The sequence below is a fragment of the Montipora capricornis genome, chromosome 2 (genome assembly GCF_036669925.1).
Source record: "Montipora capricornis isolate CH-2021 chromosome 2, ASM3666992v2, whole genome shotgun sequence".
Lineage (NCBI taxonomy): Eukaryota > Metazoa > Cnidaria > Anthozoa > Scleractinia > Acroporidae > Montipora > Montipora capricornis.
Genome location: NC_090884.1, coordinates 53,872,275 through 53,894,061, shown reverse-complemented (window position 1 = coordinate 53,894,061; position 21,787 = coordinate 53,872,275). Strand labels below are relative to the sequence as shown.

Sequence of the window (21,787 nt, the reverse complement as noted above, 5' to 3'; positions counted from 1 at the left end):
TCACCATACTTCCTCCATCTGTTTTCCTTGACAATTTGTTTTTTGCCACTAGTACATGACTGTGATATATTTGTTGTCAGATGTTAATATCTTGACATTTTTCGTTCATTCTTTAGGTTAAAAGTTTTTCAAGACTGAGGTTAGTTCTTTGAAAACCTATGCAAAAATACTCATTTCTATGCCCATATTTGGAAATAAAATTAATTGCCAAATGAATCCAGCTTTTATTAAACATTTTGCTTGAAAATCAGCAGGTACATGTACACTGTACAATAAACAAAGCACAGGTCACAAGTCTCAGGTCATTGTTTTTCCAATTTACTGAAAGAACCCTAAACATTCATTAAAGCCAACCTTAGGCCTAATGTTAGCATTTTAATGTCCCATTTTAACCCATTCACCTCTAAACCGGCTGAAACTGTCCATACTTAGTATTTTACTCTGTCTAACGCCAGACGATTTTACTCGTCAATGGGGAATCCCCAGGAGTCAATGCGTTAAGGTTGTTTCTTCATCGGGAAAACAATGACCTGTGACTTGTTACCTGTGACCTGTGTTTTATACCTACCCCTTGAAAACAAGTTATTTTTTCAATTGCTTACCAAATTCCAGATTTAAATGGTCAAACTTAATGGGTGACGATGAGAAGACAATGACAAGTGATACTGATGAAGAGATGGCCTCTATGATGTTTGCAGCTGGACTGTGGCACATGGAGCATGCTCAGTGGGTAAGTGTGACGTGGTTGGATTGTGGAGCAGATCGCTGTGGATTGTTAGTTGTTTGCATTTATCAATTTTCTTCCTCATTCATTAAGTTTGGTGATTAAAATTAAGCTGTGCACTGCCAAACACAAAGCAAAAAACACATTTATTGTACTTCACACATCGTGTGCTTTCCACTTTTAATTTCAACTTTCATGATGTCATCATTTGAACATCTTGCTGTAGTAAAGCCATACAACAATATGAATACCCGGTATATTGTTGCCTTTGTTTTCGTGGTGTGTTTTCCAACTGGATGTTTAGTTCATGCCATCATTATTTATTTCTACAGCTTAACAAGAGCATTAGCAGTGAAGAGGAGGATGAAGAAAAAATGAAAGTAAATAAATTAAAATAACAATATTATTGTGAATAACAACTAAGTGCCATTGAAATTCTCCTTTTGTAAGGTCTTTTTTTTTGGCAGTTTTTTTTTTCGACAACTGCATCGCTAGTGGAGGTTAGGTGCCTGGGATATCCAGGGACTTCCATGGGATTGGGGGACTTGCTGTGAACCATGCGCGCTGAGGACAAAACTGATCGTCATGCTGCCATCTACCACGAGTATGATGTGCCTACAGTATAAAGTAATCACTGGCCATTAGCAAAACAGGTGCTCTTTCAAATTGCATTTAAATGGTTTAATCAAGTACTGCTGCTTGTAACATTAATGCCATTAATTTTGTGCTTTATGGGGAAACACAGATGGCTCTTCAATAGTCAATCAAAAGTACATAATGGTAATAATTCTCAAGGATACTAGGGAGACATAAGACTTCAGCATATCAACTTAATCAAGTGCAATTCGAATCATTATAGTAATGTGAATAAGAGACCTGTTGAATACCTAGAATAATGTCAGCTGTTGTAAAATGCATTGAATGTACATAGCTTTTATGAGGGTGATTTTGGAAACTGTATTATGGTTTTCTTTCCCTTTTTTAGCAAAGCTTAAATTCTTTGAAGACAGCAGCGAGTATTTTTGAGGCCTGCAAAACATGGCAAAATTTATTAATGAAAGGAAGCAAAGACCTCAAAGGTGAGACAGTGGATCTTCATCTTGGATTCGACATTCATCACACACTTGATTCTTGGTTAATGCTACAAAATCAATGTACTGTGTGCACAATAAAGGGTAATTTTTATAATTATTCTTGGCTTGCACTCATGTGATTAGACAGCCATGTTAATGTACAAAACAATTATTAACAAATAGATTCCATGTTGCCGTGCGTCTGTTCATTAATAGATCACAGATGACGTCAAAATGTGGTAAGAACAAAAAAGTGGCACACGAGGCGATAGCCGAGTGTGTCACTGATGTTCTGAACAGACCCACGGCAACATGGAATCTATTTGTTTTATATAATAAAGAATTGAACTTTATTCGCATAAAAGCTGATGGTGACATCAATCGTGCGTCTGTCCTCTAATAGATCATAGGCAAGAACCAATCAAAATCCGTGAATAACTTGGGTTATTATATAAAGCAAAATGTTGCTCATGTTTTGCATATTAATAATATAGACTTTTTCGTTATTGTTCAGTACATGGCTGCCAAGACGTCAGGCGCCAGCCATGGATTTTAATGTTATGCGTATTAGTTTTATTAATACTTCTAATGTTTTACAATAGCTTCAGTTTTGTGTTGTAAATGGCCTTTTATAGTCACTGTTACTTATTGACTTTAATTAGTAGCATTGATGTTGTGATAATAACATTATTGCAGGCTAATTGTGCTCCAGATTTTAAAATGAGAAATTTACATTTCTAGAAATGCAAGATAGCCTGGGATGGGTAATAATAAGTTCTATTATAAACTTCATAAAGTGTAGTCTCTTATGCAGTCATTCTTTGTGTGGTCACACAATGTTCCCTCCTCCCCAAACAAAACAAGTTTGTGTGGGGAGGAGTTTTGCATGACCACACAAAGAACGGCTGGGTTGAAGACTACATAAAGTGTCCGGGGGTCAATTTCTCAAAAGTTCTTAAACGTTTTGCGAGTGCTTTGGGTGACTTAAAATGTTTTGTATGTTCAAAAGGAAAACATTTAAAGTCATAAAACTTTGCAAATGCTTTGACAGTTTTCTTTGGTCTTGAAAACATTGTTAAAGTGTTAAAGTGTTTAAAGTTTTTTGAGAAATATGCCACTGGTTGTCAACCCTACCCAGGGCTACACTGGAAGCTGAGTATACTTATCTCCAGAAACACCTGTAATAAAAGCTTCAACTGCCTTCCTTTGTAGCTCTACATGTATTTCTCACTTCAGCGATAACAGTTACTCAGTACCATATCACATGACCCTTTCCAACTCTTAATAGCCCACTTTCGATACATTACAAATCAGTCCTAAATATAGTAAATGTAAGGATTTGTATGAGTTTATTCGCCAGAGCCTTGAGATGATGCCTTTTGTTTAGGACTGAATTTTTAAATTACATGTAATATAATAGAAAGTGAGCTATTTTGATTCAATCTTTCAGGCCCAATACTGAATGCACTTTCTCTTCAGTCAATTGCCAATGGACAGGTACAATGTTATTACTGTATTTATCAATGTATAATATCTCAACCCATTGGCTCTTGAACTGCCTCCCATTGACAAGTAAAATTGTCTGGTGACGACAGGGTCAAAAAACACTATTTGAAGTTATAATGGGCTAATCCTTTGTTACAATGCAAAACATTTTGAGGGAAAAGTCTCCCAATGCAATGCATCAAAAGTAATTATTCATTATTACTAGTAAAATGCAAACTGAACAAGAATTTTGTTTGTCTGTTTTATGCAAAACAAACACAGATGCAAAAGTAATTAAATAAATCTGACTTGGTACAACGTTTTAGGAAAAGCAGAAAGATTTGATTCATTGGTCTGTCAGAACGTTATAAAATTTGTCAGACCAATGCAGTAGTTTGTCTTGACAGAGAAGAATGTTTTGTGATGAAAAAAAAAAACGGAAAAAGTTATAATTTCACAGTATGTGGCTGGAAATCATTAGTACACTGTATACGTAGCCTCTGTTTCCGTAGGGTTCCAAGCTTGAAAACTAAGCATGTGACACGATCATGAAAAAGAGACTGTCATCAGATCGAGTTCAATACATGTACGTGTACCAGAATATACGTATTCCGAAATCCTAAAGGAATACAAGAGTAACGATGTAATTAGGGTCCTATTCAATCCAACAAAGCATTAAAGTTGTACACAATTGTACACAATTGTACACAAGAATCAGTCTACACAATACAGAATCAGTTCCAAAACAATTCCTTTTGGCAAGACTACACAAAATTTCACCCAGTGTGTCAGAACAAAATTAGGACACATTCTCATTTGTCAAATGCAAATTATAAAAATTGTTGATTGTTGTTATGACAACTATGATTGTAAGCCAACGTTAACCTTGAGTGTTTTTATTTTCCCATTGGCTTCCTTAGAGTGTTACAATTAGAAGAGCCATCAGCAAAAATCACAAGGCATCATTAATCAGTGAGCTTTGCCATGATGTGTCATCCAAGTACAGCACAGCTGCAGGGGAGGTCGATGTGAGAAATATAAAATAACTGACTGTATAAATAATTTTAATCATACTGTGATGTAAACTTGTGAGAATTGAGTATCTGCTAGGGAAATGCAATGTACAGTATTTCAGCCATTGGCTCCCCATTCATTCATTCATTCATTCCTAGAAAGTATTGTGTGACAAGCCAATCACTCTATTTAAGCCTGAAGCTTACAAAAATGTATTTAGCTGAGCACAAGTGCTCTTATACTAATTTGGGAGACTACAAATCAACTGAAATCAGAACAAATAAAAGCAAATGTTGTTTTTTGAGGTGAAGAGAAAACCGGAGTACCCAGGGAAAAACCACTCGGAGCAGAGTAGAGAACCAACAAACTCAACCCATATATGACGTCGAGTCTTGGAATCAATCCCAAGCCACATTGGTGGAAGGCGAGTGCTCTCACCACTGCGCCAGCCCTGCTCCACTTATTTAATAATTGTTTGGTACAAGAAGTTAGAAGAAGAGTGATGGGTATTTAACTGCATACAGCATTTAATGTTTTATTTATACCAAGGTGTCTCATCACGAGGGACAGAAATGGTCTGCATACTTGAAGTTTCAAGGTACTAGTATTGGATAGTCTAAAATTATAAGGAAACTGTTGTGTTTAATTCAAAATGGCCATGAATTAGTATCAAATTTTGCATTATTCCCCACCCCCCACCCCACCCCACCCAAAAAAAAAAAAAACACCTTGATGCTATGCTCAAAATTATTTAGTTTCCTGTTTTACCATCTGTAAAAAACAGGAAACATCTGTGTGGTGCAGTTGTTTAAATAGTGGGCTACTGTAAACCTGCATGCAGATACTCTGGGCTGGGATCCTGCCCCAACCAGAAACTGTATAATAATTTGTCTATAGAACAGTTAAGTTTAGCAGGGCATTTGCAATGGGGGCATTATTTACTTTGAAGATCTGAATCAAGGTCGTAACGAGGTACTGGGGATGTATGGGATCAGGGATCAGGGATCAAGGCCTGAAAAGGGCCGGGATTAGGGATCACAGCCCTGGGATCAGGAATCGTAACGCCTGGGATCGGGATCAGCAGGATTTTTCATGGAATCACGGATCAGGGATCAAATTTTTGTGGGTTCAGGGATCAAAATTCTCATCATTTTTGGGATCAGAGATCAAAATTGAATGCTTTGAGTGGCTACTGTTGCCAGTCAAGTTTTACCAAATTTTTGTTTATTTGTGTAAAATAATGAGAACATAACAATCGTACTAAGAAAGCACTTTTGACAAAGCAAGTTACATGTAGGGTTTTCACTCTTGCAGTGACAACATTATTGAAGTGTGGTACTTGTAATTTCACCTATCATGTTAAGAGCTTTAGATCATCCCAGTTCAGTTAGCCTCCCACGGGTCGTTTTTAGGATCCAATTCGTAAAAAGGAAAGGAAAGGAACTTTATTTAAGTGTCTAGTCTTCTAGCGCTGGAGCACTAATTGGGGACACTGTAAACTGAAAGAAAGCAACAATCAACACAAATCAAATCAAATGTTGGTTTTTGAGGAGAGGAGAAACCTGGAGTACCCGGAGAAAACCTTCCCAGTGTAGAGTAGAGAACCAACAAACTCAACCCACATATGACGCCGAATCTCTGAATCGAACCCGGGCCACACTGGTGGGAGATGAGTGCTCTCACCACTGCGCCATCCCTCCTCAGGAGGTGAAATGCGACTCCCCGAAAAAGGACTGTGTGGGAGGCTACAGATCAGTATAAAAACTACTCAAGCAGTAAAATTCAGAAATGCAATGTTCAAAGAGATTGGTCTGTCATCAATAGTCTCTCTGGTTTCACCTATGGTAATGCCGACATCCAGATTCTCACATCTGGTAAAACATTTCTCAACAACGGCAGTTTAAAGCATTATACCCTTTGAAGAACAAATACCTAGTGAAAAAAATTGCCATGTCAGCATTCTCTGACATTCTTGCTTCCTTCTCAGGAGAAGCATACATGGCTTTAGCAAGAACATATCAAGGTGTTCATCTCCTTGAAACCGAAGAGAGGTAAGTTTATTTTCCAATTTTGATTTTAAAGACGAATCGACTTAGTTTGGGTATATTGGACTTGGATGAGTTTTGTGATAGAGAATTGCAAAGAAGCCGGATAAAATTCTGCTCTGAACTTGAACGATGCCATTAAAGCCTGGATATTTCCAGGCTTCTGTAACTGCTCAAGTTTTTTTCATTAACTACGATGTTCACTTTCACCCCCGGGGGAGGGGGGTACTTGGGTCAATTTTCGCTGGGTATGTGCCGCTGGCCGCTCAGAACCTCTACCCCTATATAGGCTATTTTATGGCCAATTATAGACCCCCAGGGGACCCCCATCTTAGTCACTTTTTGGCAAATATAATTTTAGCGACCCCAACTAATTTAGTCACTTTCGGTTTATGCATTATTTGGAGACTGACTTTGTTAATCAAAAAAATTGCTAAATTGTTAGTGAAAGTCCCGGGAAGGGGGTATAATTCCTATTAATGGACTAATGGGGATGTGCTGCTGGATGGGGTCACATTTTCACGATTGAATTGACTGTAATGGGGTCGCATTTTTAACAGAGTTCCCGACAGAGTTACTAGAATGGGATAGCAAATTGTCGTGATTTTGGGGGTAAGAAAATTCTGGCTAGTGGAATTTCAAAATGATTGTTACAGAAAGAACTGTAGCGCTGTTGATTTAATATTTAACTGGTCGCATTACATTCCGTTTTGAAATCCCAATTAAAAGGCGTTATGTAAGGTTTAGGCTTGCAAATATAACAGAGAAAACCCGTTTTGAAGTGAAAGGCGAAAACCAAGATAGAGTAATAAATTTAGCCAATCAAAGGAGATGCAGAAATCGTAACGTGAAGCGAGAGCTAAGCGCGGGAAAGAACGCGGTGAGCAAGTTACAGTTTCTATTTTCACTCAGATTGGTTGAGAATGTGGTGCGAAAATGTCAAGTCAATCGCGTTTACGGCATCCTGCATAGCTTGCGGGATATTTTATCACGGGATTCTTTAAACACGGGCGAGTAAATCGATGGTTGCTCCGTGGTGTTTTGCCACCGATTGACATAGTGACGGGGCCCGCGAAAATCCCTCCCGGCTTCGCCGCTTTGTAGCCGCTCGCTCTCGGTGCCAAACCATCGATTTACTCGCGCGTGGTTAAATAATCCAGAGATAAAACCCCGCCAGCTTTTGCGAACGCCAAGTGTCAAATAGCCAGCTTGCGGGCGGTAGATGTTGTTGACGCCACGAAACACGTATCAGACGCCATATTGGAAGCGCGTGGGATAGGTCTGGCCCGGGTAACAAAACTCAGGGGTGGGAGCGGGGAGTTGGAGAGAAAAAAACTGCGTCTTTTTCTCCCGCTCTTTCCCGTTTTGTAACCTGGACCAGACCTATCCCACGCGCTTCCAATGTGGCGTCTGATACGTGTTTCGTGGCGAGATAGACTATTGATCGAGTTATGAGTTGAGTTGAGTTTGAGTTGACTTCGAGTTGAGTTTGAGTTAAGATTGAGTTAATATTGAGTTACGGTTTTTGGCACTTAAAAGTATTAAATATTAAGTAGAAGTCACTGGGAAGACCATGAAACACCGATTTCGTGACGCAGTGGTTTTCAACTGATGAAAACAATCTTGAAATTTCATGCCCTGCAGTATTCTTGTTTACCAATTTTAGCACTCGTACTCCTCCCATTTGACTAATGTCTGTTTTGCTGTTGCGTGGTCTCATCGATCAGCAGTCCCCTCAGAAGATCATGCCAAGCCGACCACATGGCTGAATGAAAGACCAGACCACAACACCGTACTCTTTTCGACTAGTGTGTGCGATCTTTAACATCCCAGAGTTTATAAACATCGAAGGTTGTGAGACGGAACCTGCTATTTATATTCCTTATTCGAGAAGACTTGAAAGTCTAACCACTTGCGGATGTTATTACAAAAGGCAGCACTTTCTCCCCAGTTGGTTAATACCCGAAAGAGTTGCGGGTCCCGCCGGAGTCGAACTCAGGACCTGCCTAAGCCAACGGCGCGCGGTTGTTCCTTCTAGCGATTAAGTCTATCGACGCAGAAAATATGTCGTCTTGTAAGGCTTGATGGGATTTACTGTTAAGCCAGTTATAGCCCCGGCGGCCTAACGATGAAACGTACCTTTTGTCGTCCCGGAGCGTTGTTTTCATGATCGGTTATCACACGAAACGTTGTCAGAACAAGTGAGCCGCATATGAGGGTTTATGTAAAATTGACATTACTGACCCTAACCTATGAAGTGACTTTGTCAGTTGTCATTTATTGCAAAAACTAAAGAAACGGTGCACGAAAACTATTTAACAAGTGAATAAGTAAATAATGAGAAATGACAGTAAACTGCTTTATGCAACATGATTTAAAGCGGTACAAGTTTTAGGATGGGAAACTCGTCATGCAAAGAAATGTCAATCGTGATTTGTGCAGGTCATGGACATACTTTCAGTTTCGGTAATCTGATTTCCAAACTTGTTTGTAGCCCCTTTTTTTAACCGGTTGAGTAGGGATCCAGACAGACAACTTTTAATTAACAATTAAAGATCACCACTTCGAACGCTTGCCGCCGACAAGAAGCAGTCAGCAGTTTACATTTCGCAATGCTAAAATAATATATCTTATCACCAAGCGAGGCAAGGCATACCCAAAGCACTGGCGATATTATTTTTAATAAAAATTATTCTATGGGTAAACCGTTTGTTTCTATGAAAGCTATTAAAATTACTTTGCAGTGACTATGAAGGAAGCTCCAAACCTGCAATTTTATTTTTCCACCACCGTTTAATACGACTCTGATTCTTGATGTTTTTCGTTTCATAGATGTGGTGAATCGATTGTCGTGTTAAATCAAGGTTTGATTCACATTAATCAAGCAACTCAACTCGCAAAAGTAAGTTCTTTTGGGCATTTCTTTCCTTATCTCGAAGAAACTGTAGAATAGGTACCCGGCCACTCCAAAACACTTTGACAACTTGTGGCTACTCTATTATGCGCAAACTGTGGCTACGCGTTGTTATCGTCGCGTACCTGCGTAGCCACAGTTCACAAAAGATTTAGGGATTGACGCAGGGGAAAATCTGATAAAATCGTGTTGGCATGACTTTTATAAAATTTGGTGGCTCCTAAAGGAGCCGTTGGTTTTGGTGGTAAAATCAGTGAGTTCATTTCTTGTTGCTTGTGTACTTGTTGACAGCTTTGGTTCCTTCACTGACTGCGTGTTTGGCCAGTTCACCGGGTAAGCACAGCCGTGTGGCGGTTTGGATTTCACGAGAGCTGATGGTTGACTTCTTGTTGTAGTGAGCCAGGCGAGAAGCTTCGCCAGCGATGCGCTCGAAGATATCGTTGACGAACGAGTTCATGACGCCCATGGCATTGCTTGAGATACCAGTCATAGGGTGAACTTGCTTCAACACCTTGTAAATGAAGAATGCATAGCTTTCCTTTCTCGGTTTTCGCCTTTTCTTTTTACCAGTGGCGGCCTTAGCCTTGCCAGGCTTCTTCTCGCCTTTCTTTCCTGCAACTTTCGATGCCATTTTCCTCTCTTAAGGGATTCAAACTATTGATTCGAATGATAACTGCAAGGGAATGACTTGGTATTTATAGCAAAACAAACGTGGGATCAATTAACATAAGGATCGAAATCGTCGATTTCTGATTGGTTTACAACCGCCGCTTGTCCAAAGGTCAACAGTATTTTTAAACACACATCGTTTTGAAACAAAAAGTTGATTGGTGCGTTTCGATCCGACTGAAATATTATCGTGCGAATAAATTTCCCTGTTGTTACATGACTTCATTTCGTAAGTGTCCGTAGACTGAAAGCTTACTGAAAAATGTCTGGTCGCGGTAAAGGAAAAGCAAAGGGCACGAAGTCCAAGAGCCGCTCATCCCGAGCGGGACTTCAGTTCCCTGTCGGTCGTATTCATCGACTTCTCCGGAAAGGAAACTACGGTGAGCGGATAGGCGCCGGAGCTCCTGTGTACCTGGCCTCTGTGCTCGAATATCTCAGTGCCGAGATCCTCGAACTGGCGGGCAACGCTGCTCGCGACAACAAGAAAACCAGAATCATTCCCCGTCACCTGCAGCTCGCTGTCCGCAATGACGAGGAGTTGAATAAACTACTTGCTGGTGTCACCATCGCGCAGGGAGGTGTGCTGCCAAATATCCAAGCTGTCCTTCTGCCCAAGAAAACCGAGAAGAAGGCAAAGGCTTAAGGAAGCTCACAAGAAGACAAAAACGGCTCTTTTAAGAGCCACCAGAAGTTGATAAAGGCATGACCAACACATGTCTTCCGAAATTATACAATCCTACCAAGTTACAGTAGTTCCATTCAAAAGACGCATAATAACTCTGAATTATAATTTGAAGAGTCTCGTGTTTGGAGTGGGTTTCAGTTCTTTGCCAGACAAAAATATAACATACTTTGATTATTTAAGTTTCACTTTGATATTTTCTGCGCTAAAGAAGTTATCGACAAGAAACGTGAGTTCATTTTTTTGCAGTAACAAAACGCTGCCGTCTTCGATTGCAAATTTCTCGACTGATTGTGCGCCGAAAAAACTGCCGCGCGCTTATTGCAAGCATCATAAAATTATCCAAACGCTCAACGACGTCGATCAGTTATTAAACGGCAAGTTAAAAACGAAAATACCCTGGCTGAAAAGATCAATATCCCTGAAAAAACGAAAGACAAAATTATAACGTTTTGTAACAACCAAGGTATGTTCACGGACAACGGTTTTCCTTGGCGCCAATATCGTTCGCTTGAAGGAACATTTTGCGTTTCTTTGTTCATGGATGTCATTGCACAACGAAGCGAAGCAAACCCTTTTTTTACAGAAATTCAAGCGCGCACAGTCAAATAAACTGATCGCATCTGTTCAACGCGGGGTCGTGGTGTCTTCTTTTTTCCAACTTTTTTTCTTTCAATCTTTGTCGTTATTCTCCTGTTGTTCGGCATCTTTCCTTCATTTATGGCGGAAATTAGTCAAAAAATTATGGAACATACGGAAGCTACGAAAGGGACATCTTTATTTTTCGAAATTGAGAGAATTTCAGAATGAAATTGGAGCTTTTGTGGGGAATATACGCTAACTCCTAGAGACACTGAAGACTCGCTGAGCTCCGCATTTTAATGTTTGCTTCTTAAAAACCTCATCCGCAATACAATTTTGAAAACGAAACAGAACATAGCCAGAGTTCCACGATAGTCGTCACACAACGTTCTCGTTTGCTTGTTTTCGCAAAATTGTTTTCAATGCTGTTTTTTATCGTGATATTGGATTCGACCCCTTGACGTCCGAATGGAATTGACTAGCAAGTTCCCCTGTGACTCTGGCTTTACTACAAACCATTTGTAGTAAAGACAGACAACATGACATCAACACGAACAAACCAGCAAATGAGAACGTTGCGTGACTGCGTGACGATCATCGTGGAACTGTGATCCTGGTTTCTTTGTTGTCAAGAAGTAAATATTACAACAACTCAGCGAGTCTCCAGTGTTTCTGGCAGTTGGCGTATATTTCATAAACTCCAATTTCAGGATTTTAGGAAATTATCTTAATTTCGGAAAAACAAACTTCTATTTTCAGATGTTCGCAAAAACCAACTTCGATTTTAAAACACACACACAAAAAAAAGTCCGATTTCAAGAAATAAAATTAAGATGTCCCTTAAGAACTTTCATAGCTTCCGAAGTTCCATAATAGGGCCGTTTATACGAGAGAAAATAAGCCGTGGCTAACTCTGGCGGCGGCTTACGTAAGCCGCGAAAGGAACTATTTATACGAGTATAAACTCCCCGGCCAGGATAAGCCGTACCATTTATACGGGGTGTTCGCGGTTTACGTAAGCCGCGGCCAGAGTTAGCCGCAGCTTATTTTCTCTCGTATAAACGGCCCTAATGTTTTTGACTTATTTCCACCTTAAATGAAGGACAGATGCCGGTCATTCGAAAACAACAGTACAGGAGAATAACGACAAAAATTGAAACAAAAAAAATTTTTGGCTACTACCCATATTGACTACTCTACTAACTATGATCTGTTGGAAATAAGTGCGATGGTGAATTTAGCCACTTAGTAGCCGCGTAGCCGGAAACGAGGAAACGTAGCTTCGAGTGGCCGGCTTTTTTGAAATCCATGAGTACTTTTTACTGAAAACTGCGAAAATAACGTGATCATCTTATGTTCTTTCCTTTCAGGAATACGATAAAATTAAACCAAGAACTAAAGTTCATTTGGACGAATCAGCACACTTTCAAGAGTAAGGAAATTATTTTGCTACAATATGCGACCCATGTTTTTCTATCGTTGGCGAAGCAGAGAAGGAGGAAACGAAGTAGTTACCAAGGAACGGGGCGAAAGAGAAAATTTATTCGCTCGCCAAGCAGGGGACTGGGCACTGTCCCCTGCTCGGCGAGCGAATTTTGGCTTCGCCCCGTTCCTTTTTCTCCGCTTCCCGACTGCGGAGCCTGGTCCCATGCTGGAGTCCAGATGTGACACAAATCGCTTCTATATTTAATTGGCAATTTTCGAAACATCAATATTTAGCTTGACAGTGAGGCAGAGAGGACAAAAACAATAGAAACAAGTTGATCCACTTTGTCCTCTAATGCTTTCTTTCAAGCTGAATTTTAATATATCGAAAGTGGCCTATTATTGAAACTCAGTTAAGATATCTTGTTACAGTTAACTTTCGCGACATTCAAATTTCACGATTGGAAAGAAATCGCAGAAATTAAGTGTTGCCTGAGTTATTGTGGGCGAAAATAAAGAACACTGAGCCCGTCTATTCAATAGTCTCACCGTCTTGCTCATTATTAACGTCTTCTGCATCAAGCTCTTGAAGCATTTCGTTTGTGTAGTCATCGTACTTTCTATTTTTGGGTTCTTTGTGATTAGGAATGGCCCAGTGTTGAGGCAATAGGCAATTTTCGCGTTCATGTCTGCTTCCTCTTCAAAGCGAGTCTAAGTGGGAAGTTTTTCTTATGAAAATTAGTTTTCATTCATATGCAAAGTGGAACTAATTACCATCACAAAAACTTTGCACTTGGAGTCGCTTTGAAGAGGAGGCTGACATGAACTCGGAAATATCCTATTCGCCTCCCACCAATGCAGCCCGGGTTCGATTCCCAGACTCGGCGTCATACGCAGTTGAATTGAGTTTGTTGGTTCTCTACTCTGCACCGAGAGGTTTTCTCTGGGTATTCCGGTTTTCCCCTCTCCTCAAAAACCAACATTTCATTTGATTTGCGTTAATTTGTTGATTCCAGTTTACAGTGTCCCCAATTAGTGCTCCAGGGCCCGGTTGTTCGGAAGCCGATTAACTTAATCCAGGATTAGCGTAAACTTTGGTTTGCTTTTTTAACTTTTGGGTGAAAGCTTCTTTTAGTTATTTTTGGTTTTCAAGCTTGACATCGTCTAATGTAAAATTTTGCCAAATATCAGCGTTGTACAACATTTGGGAGTAGAGAAATAAACTCCTTGGTTAATTTTTAATTTGGGATTAGCGTTAATCGGCTTTCGAACAACCGGGCCCAGAGCTAGAAAACTAGACACTTAATTAAGTTCCTTTCCTTTCCTAATTTCACAAAGGGCTTAAAAGTTAGTAATAGTTTCTATGTTGTGTGGCCAATCACAAAACAAAGTTTCGTTCACTGGAACTTCCAAACCCTTTTGGACCATGCAGAGCGTCCCACAAAGCAAGATATTTTACGCACGCAAAAAAATGCGCTTTGTTTTTATTGATTTACAGAAGAAATTTCGAAAATACAGTGACTCGGTTTGTTTCGTTTTCATGAAATCGTGAAAATTTAATGTCGCGAAGTATGACCAGGTAACAATTGCGAAGTTAACGTTTTTGCCCTGAAAAAGTGCATTAAGATAAACCATTGGTGGTTGTAGTAGAACCATCCACTTTTCATCGTCCGGCAAGATTTTTACCGAAAGATTTATGAACTCTTATCATTGCAGGATAAAGAAACTTTTAAATGAGAAGAAAGCCAAAAGTGAACGGGAAAATGGCATGATTTACCACGCGAGAATTCCTGAGGTATGTTGTAGGGAATTACTTCTTCGGAAGTAGTATCGCACTGCATGTGTTTGGTTGTCAACACAGGAATCGATGAAATGGAAAATTCGGATTGATGTCCGTTTTTTCGCTGCAATGGAAAAAAGATCTGGTGATTACCAGTGGGCAAAAAGAGTCGGGGTTTTTTTTTGTAAAGTAAATAGCACACCATTTTGTTTGCCCACCTAGACAACTTCCTAGCCACCTTGCATCGCACCGGTCGCTTGCAGCATTCAGCTGTATTTGCAGGCCAACGATTTCCTGAATGAAGTTATCTTTTCCTTTACGGTTAATTTACGTTCCAAACTTTCTTGATACGAATTCGAGTGAATCATTTATGCAATATTGCAAGAAAGTTCCCCATTCCCAATGAGTTTTTCCTTCGCGTTGAAGCATTACGAGAACCAATCGGTTTCTGTGGCTCAATGACCAACCGCTGTTCGAAAAAGGAGCCAGCGCTCAGCACTGCGAGGACCGGAACCGAGTGAGTGATGAAAAATTTTTCCTGTGACAACTTCTGCTTGTTTGGCCCTTGGTGATTGGCCTAAATATCTCGCGTGACGCTGTCAGCCTATTCGAGGCACAAGCACTTGTTTCATGTCAGGTCGTCGCTCCTGACCAAAGTGAGTAGAACCAGTTCAGCCGGCGTTTTTTCATCAAGTGATTTTGCCTTCTCTTCAGGATTGTCCTCCTCCCCTGGATCCCAAATGCGTTGTTCACGTGACTGCCCTTGACCTTTCAACTGGCGAGGATCTCACAGGGTAAACTAAGACAGTGTCTTTGAATTTGAATTTTACCAGTTTGCTGCCAGTCGTTCGTCAAAAGAGCAGAGAGTAAAGGTGTTGCCCTGTCTTTTTATCCCTTTTGTAGAGCCGTCACAGAAGCTTCAGACACAAGTCAACCCAAGGGGGAGGAGGACGGTGACACGATTGCAGGTACAAGCTGATGGAACAATTTAAAAATTAAGAGCAACGTAATTAAGTCAGCTTTTTCAGAGCAAGATCTAAGGAACATTTGGACCGCTTCAAATGTGTCGTTTCGTTTTTTTCCTTCGACGCCTTCGTGGAGCGTGGGGAAAAAGTGCAGAATGCTATGGTAAACTTGTTGCTTTTAAGAAAGTTTTGACTCAACTTTAAACAAGATTAGTGATGGTTTTATTATACAAATGCAATTTTTAAATTTAACTGTTAGGTTTCATAATTTATGGCACATTATATTTAATGAACCGTTTTCCTTTTAAGCCCCGTCTACACCCCGTCTTACTTGCTCGTGTAGACGAGGAAATTTGACCAATTTTTATGTGACAAAAATATTTGCTGAAAGGCTGGCGAGTTATCTTTTTTGTGACAAATAAAAGTTGTCAAATACGAAAATTGCTCGTGTAGACAACTTGTCACATAAAATGTTGCAAATTCGTGCCTCTTAGTGAGCGCCATTGGAGAACAACCACGCCACGTCGGTTTCTGCTTTATCTGTGCTGTCCAAAGGCATTGCTGACCCACTTAAATGCGATTTGTCAACAATTATTTCCTGTGCATCTACACGATCAAATATATTTGCCACATAAAATTGTCACATAAAAACTTAGCCTGCGAGTAACAGCAATAATTTTACCTCAGGCGCTTTCTAGAAGTGATTTGTCTCAAATAGATGAGTGCTTTTCTCTTAAACTCCTGTTTAATCGACACTGTTTTCTACAATAAGAAAAGACTTAACATATTAGAAACAGGGTTTTGTAAGCACCTGATTGACCGTTTTCATGCTAAACGACGAACAAATCGTCTTATGTGAAAACGGGACTTACTGCAGTTTTTAGACGACTTAGTCGTTTGGAATTTGTCAGGTTAGGAAGACGAACAAGTCGGCCAAAGTCCAACCTAAATTCACGTTTGACGAACAAAGCGACTAAGAAATGGAATTAGGGATGGAAGCGATGGTTTATGGGAAGTATTTGTTCCTCACTTCTTCTCCTCGGTCCCTCCCCCCTCGCGTTCTCGTTTGACTTCGGTCCAGGTTTTCGCACGGCCATATTCAAGACGGTCACTTTAAAGTTAACCCCGATGGAAAGAAGCGTCTAAAATTCGCCAAACCGCCTGCTACGCAGGCTAGGGAAGTTTTCAATATGGCGGAATGTTGGCGCGAAAGGTAAGGTAACCAAGCCATACCAAGTGCCAATCTTCATGCGCTCAACCTTATCCAGTTTGTCGTTCCATTGTCAGTCTTTAATGAAAGTGCTACTATGATCAAAAAATTCACTTCCCTTTTTCCTTCGGATTTTGAAAGCGTTTTTGCTTGACACCTGACTGACAAGATTTTGAGCTTCGAATTTTATCCACAGGCCGTTTTTTTTAGGTCAACACTCTCGGCCATCCCTCAAAATGACATTGGACATTTCGTAACAATGACACGACGACAAATCCCATCTTAATATGACAAGCTTACCGCTGTAAAAGAATGAAAACACGCAGAATTGGAGCTCTACCTCAACAAGAAATAGCGTTTCTAAGCTAAGCCGCGCTGATCTACAGTATTTTAGGTCTAAAAACCACTTTGAAGACGGTTAGCTTTCACTTATTTTGCTGGGTACCACTATGTCAATACTCTTAAAAATTCGCCTTTCCGGGAGCTTGTCTCGATAGTCTAGTGGATATCGGAAACTGCAATGAGAAGCTATCGATCCGACTTGAACTCTTAGCCTCGCCTATTCTCAATCTTCGCGTTATGTTTAAAATGTTTGTTTCTTTGAAGTAAATTTGAAGTCTGAAGTAGATTGTAGGTTGCGTAAGTTGAATAAAAAGGGAAATGTCAGTTTGAGGGATGGCCATGAATGTTGACCTTTTTTCAGTTGAGTGCAACTTTAGGATTTCACAGTCCTCCATTATTCACGTTCAAGACTGACCGATTGGACCTCAGAGAGTTGGATCGAGCAAAAGATGATGTCAGAGATTCACTGGCTTAAAATTGCAGCGTGTAAACGCAGCTTATTATACCTGCAAAACACGAGTTCAATGTCTGAAAGCTCGGAATTCCCGTGCTGCATATTAATTTTCGGGCGTGCACACGCATTGCATTCATATCCTCGATCCAGCTCTCTCAAGAGTTTAAAGTTAGCAATGGCGGACCATTAAATAAGAAAATTCCAGTCAAAATAAACAGGTGTCTTTTTGAAATGAAGGCTTAAAAGTTCGGTCACTTGGTGTTCAGCTAACATAGTTTTGAAATACAAAGAAAAACTAGAATTGATTTTTGGTCATAGTAGCACTTTAATTAATTTACGTCGGACAGGACTAGCGTAATTAGTTTTCTTGAATTCATATGAGTCGACAAAACCACAGTGCGAGTTGTCCGTTTAGACGATTTGTTCGTCTTCTATTATGAAAACGGCTATTACTGAATTGTATTTAAATAAGCGAACCGTTGTTCTTATCATGAGAGACCTTCTAGAAGGTCACTGTGACCGAAAACTACTTTAAAGCTTCTCAATGTATTTGTGTGGTCAGTTACTAGCTTGAAAACCATGTAAAATCAGAGAGCTATTCTTTCTGTTGGTCGAAATAAAACACTAATATTAGATGATTTTATCGTCTGTGTGTGATAAAGGCTATGCTTTCGCCTGTCCTCGGCTGTCATCATCAACATCATCATCATCGTCGCCATCATGACGTCCCACCTGTGAACGGCCCTACCAATCCCAAATCCCAGCGAAGATGCTTTAAAGTGCTACTATGACCAAAACATCAATTTGTATTTTTCTTTGGATTTCAAAACTATGTTAACGGAACACAAGGTGACCCAAGTTTTAAGCCTTGATTTAAAGAAGACACCTATTTATTTTAACTGGAATTTTTCTATTAAATGGTCCGCCAGTAATTACTTTTAAAATCTTGCGAGAGCTGAATCGAAGAGAAAATGACGTCAAAGACTCAGTAGTTTAAGACTGCAATGCGTGTGTACGCGGATGAATTAATATGCAGCAGGGGAGTTTTTAGTCTGAAATTTCAGTCGTCTACTCCCTAACCTTAGATCGCGGGAGAGTTCTCTCTCCCGCGACCCCTAAGATTAGGGAGGAGACGGCTAGAAAGTTTTGGGCTTTCAGACTTTTAAACTTGTGTTTTGCATACATAATAAGCTGCGTTTACCTGCTGAAATTTTAGGTAATGCTATAAGGGATAGACGAGAAGGACATTGGACATCTCGTGACAATTACTCGATTTATATACATTACAAGGTCACCAATGTAATATTCCCATGCACCGTATTCAAGCATTTCGTGTAAGGCTGATCAACAGTGTTTAATTCAAAGCACCCATTCTGAATAGCTCTTAATTACAAGTATTTAAATATAACACCCATTTTAAACCTGTTAAATTTCAATTTTAGTGATGGGTATCTATTTAAATAAATTGAAAACTCGCACTTGTTCATCGGCTGGCTTCGATGGTCCAGTGGTCACGTCAATGATACAAATGTCGCTTATGATCCAGATTCATCCTTCTCGACTTTCATGTCCTTTTTTAAATGAAATGGACGAGAAATTAAGAAGTATAGAGTTAACTTCATGTAACCGAAATTTTAAGCTAGTGAGTAAATGACGTCACTTTCCCTAGATCCAACCCTCTGATATCCAATCGGTCAGTTTGGAACGTGAGTGATGGCGGACCATGAAATCCAAAACTTACACCCAAAGTAAACAGCCTTTGGATAAAAATCAAACCTCAAAAATTTTCCAGTCAAGTTGCAAGCAATCACACTTTCATAATCTGAAGAAAAAAAGGAAGTGTTTTTTTTTTATTAGAGTAGCACTTTTAAACTCTTTCACCAGGGTTTTGGAATAGATAATTAATACATAGGTTCATAACACATGGCCAGATCCCACCCCTAACCAAGGGGAAGGGGAGTCTCAACATAGCAAGATTTCGTGCTGGAATGTAGGCTCGATTTCCGCCGCTCACTCGAGTTCGGGTATCCTCCCCGAGAAGAGACGGCCGAGATTTCGGGAGTGAGCGCTGGCTCATTTCCCGAAACAGCGGCTGGTAATCGAGCCTAGCTGGAATGTTGTGGTCATTAACATTTCATGACAATTTATTCAGCGTAATGTATTTGTAAGGTCAAATCATTGCACTGAATCAGTGTTAATTTGGATAAAGATGGCTGACAGCTTTCGAAAACGAGATTTCGTCCTGGGAACGAGGTTAGTATAAACCTATGTATTGGTTGAAGGCCCTGAAGTGCACATTACTGCGTACAAATCAACACTACGATTCCTTCAGTGCATTATAATGCAGAAATTCTAAATTCAGCAAAACCGAATCTCATTTTTTAATTTAGACTTGTCGACAATTGACTCAACTAAGACAGATGTTTGAGAGAGTGGAAAATTAGTTCTCTTCGTTTTTTGCATCATATCTAAATATATCTTGGTTCAGTGGTGTAGGATATCAAATTAAGCGCGTTTAAAACATATCAGCAATGTTTTTACCTGTCTAATTGTATGATCATTCACTGAAACATTTTCTAGCTATTGTATTTTTTACCCGCTCTATTCGCCGAAAGGCTGTCCGATAGAGCACTTCTATGTGGTGCAGTGTCCGCTCATGAAAGCATTTCCACTCATTCATTCATTCATTCATACATTCATATGTAAATACACGTAATTCGAGTCGCCTATGGTCAGAAATGTATACAAAGATTGGCTATTCAAGCTAACCACACAATTATTTCGCAGTTTTTGTCATATTATAACCCATTTTAGTGTCGTCTCACAAACGGACGTAAACGCATACTAATCAGTCATTCATTTAAAGCAACAAAAGAAATATACTAACTCTAGAGGTTTCCGTGAAATTTTGTCTGAAGAAACTGCACCTTGAAAATGCTATCGAAATTTATTAAATTTCCATTTTTATTCTAGCAATAACATTAACAAGTTTTAACTCTCCCTTTTTGGCAAAAGCACGTAATTTTTCAACAAAGTCGCCTAAACCTCCTTGCTCAAACACTAAAATCTTTGTGGTTTTCTTAGTTTGTAAAGTAATGAAAGTTAGTTTGAATTTGCGCTTTAAATTTGCCTTGAAGGTTATTTTATTGTTTACTTGCGTGTACTACAAAACAAATTCGTTTTCCACCTGAAAATTCGACTCTTGGCAATCAAGATCCGGTCAAAAGCGATCATTAGAGCATCATCGCAAAATAGGTAAATTATTCCCAACTTTAAATCGAACAAACAAGAAATCTACCCCTTATCCACAGCCTTATATCTTTCACGTCAAAATGACATTGTTTTTTTGTTGTTGTCGCTCCCCCTAAATTAACTCTGGTTGTTCTTGTTATCGAGTTCAGCATTAGTGTTTTAAAATACACCATGTGGCCGGAAACCGAACTCTTTGAAAAGTTGATTGAAGATTATGCAATGACGCTGCTATCTGCATTTAATGGGCTTTCCCATCTGTCTCTTCTTTGAGGAGTCGATGAAGGCATTGTCTCGTTAACTCCCAAATCGGTGGGTAGAGTTTTCCCCTCAGACCGGGGAAATACTAGGATGTTTTCCTTCGTTAAGGCGATGAGCGATTCTTCGCCATCGGCTTCTTCGACTGGAAAACCACCGCCTATGACAACGCATAACACTTTTGGCAGCCAAGAATTATTTGAAGCATGGGCGAAGGATTCATTTATCAACCAAAGCACGATTGACATTTTGGTGAAAACGCATGAAATCGATTGCCTACCCGCCGTCCTGGCGTTGAAAAAAGAAGATTTCCCCGACTTAAATTTGCCAGTCGGGCAGCGAAGATTGCTAGAAAATGCGGTCGAGAAGTTGCGGCAAGAGTGTGAACTGGTTCAACCGCCAACGCCAAAAGCAAAGATTAATCTAGAGATGCCTTCTTATAAATCTATGTTGGAGATAGGAGAGCCCTTTGATGAAGAAGAGGTGTTGAGGCATAGTGGCGCGTTTCAACGTAAATCGACTTCAGTCCACGATTTTCGAGGACGTGATATCGGTCAGAAAATAGTAGAGCACGCCAAGAGTCATACTAAAACGGAAAAGGATGAAGACAATTATGGACCCGAAAAAGAGGCTTTATTGGTATCTCAAAAAAGAAAAAGCTCACCGCAGATGCAATCAAGATTGAAAACAGGTTAAAGTATTAAACTTATTGTAAAAAAATGGGGGTTATGCATGGTGGCTGTGCAGTCTGTATAAATCTGGCCTACATCCTACTCTGTGATGTAGTTCATAAATGTTGCTCGACGGTTTATATATCACGAGAAGAGAACATTCTACTTGGTCAGTCAACGGATCTCTTTTTCTTTGATAGTTTTCTTGTTTCGGTTTTATTTTAACATTACGCAAGGTTTGTCAA

At 39.8% G+C, this 21,787-nt stretch overlaps 1 protein-coding gene across 1 annotated transcript in view; it reads left to right on the top strand.

Annotated features, from left to right (window-relative positions):
* Window positions 1-21,787, top strand: part of LOC138027105 (BRO1 domain-containing protein BROX-like) — a 30,181-nt gene that overhangs the window by 1,602 nt on the left and 6,792 nt on the right. The window contains exons 3-15 of the mRNA XM_068874613.1: window positions 117-139; window positions 613-730; window positions 1,057-1,104; window positions 1,710-1,803; window positions 3,248-3,294; window positions 4,203-4,310; window positions 4,846-4,894; window positions 6,284-6,347; window positions 9,174-9,243; window positions 12,559-12,620; window positions 14,330-14,408; window positions 15,108-15,187; window positions 15,297-15,361. Coding sequence (XP_068730714.1) covers window positions 117-139; window positions 613-730; window positions 1,057-1,104; window positions 1,710-1,803; window positions 3,248-3,294; window positions 4,203-4,310; window positions 4,846-4,894; window positions 6,284-6,347; window positions 9,174-9,243; window positions 12,559-12,620; window positions 14,330-14,408; window positions 15,108-15,187; window positions 15,297-15,361 — 907 coding nt within the window. The remainder of the gene's footprint in view (window positions 1-116; window positions 140-612; window positions 731-1,056; window positions 1,105-1,709; window positions 1,804-3,247; window positions 3,295-4,202; window positions 4,311-4,845; window positions 4,895-6,283; window positions 6,348-9,173; window positions 9,244-12,558; window positions 12,621-14,329; window positions 14,409-15,107; window positions 15,188-15,296; window positions 15,362-21,787) is intronic.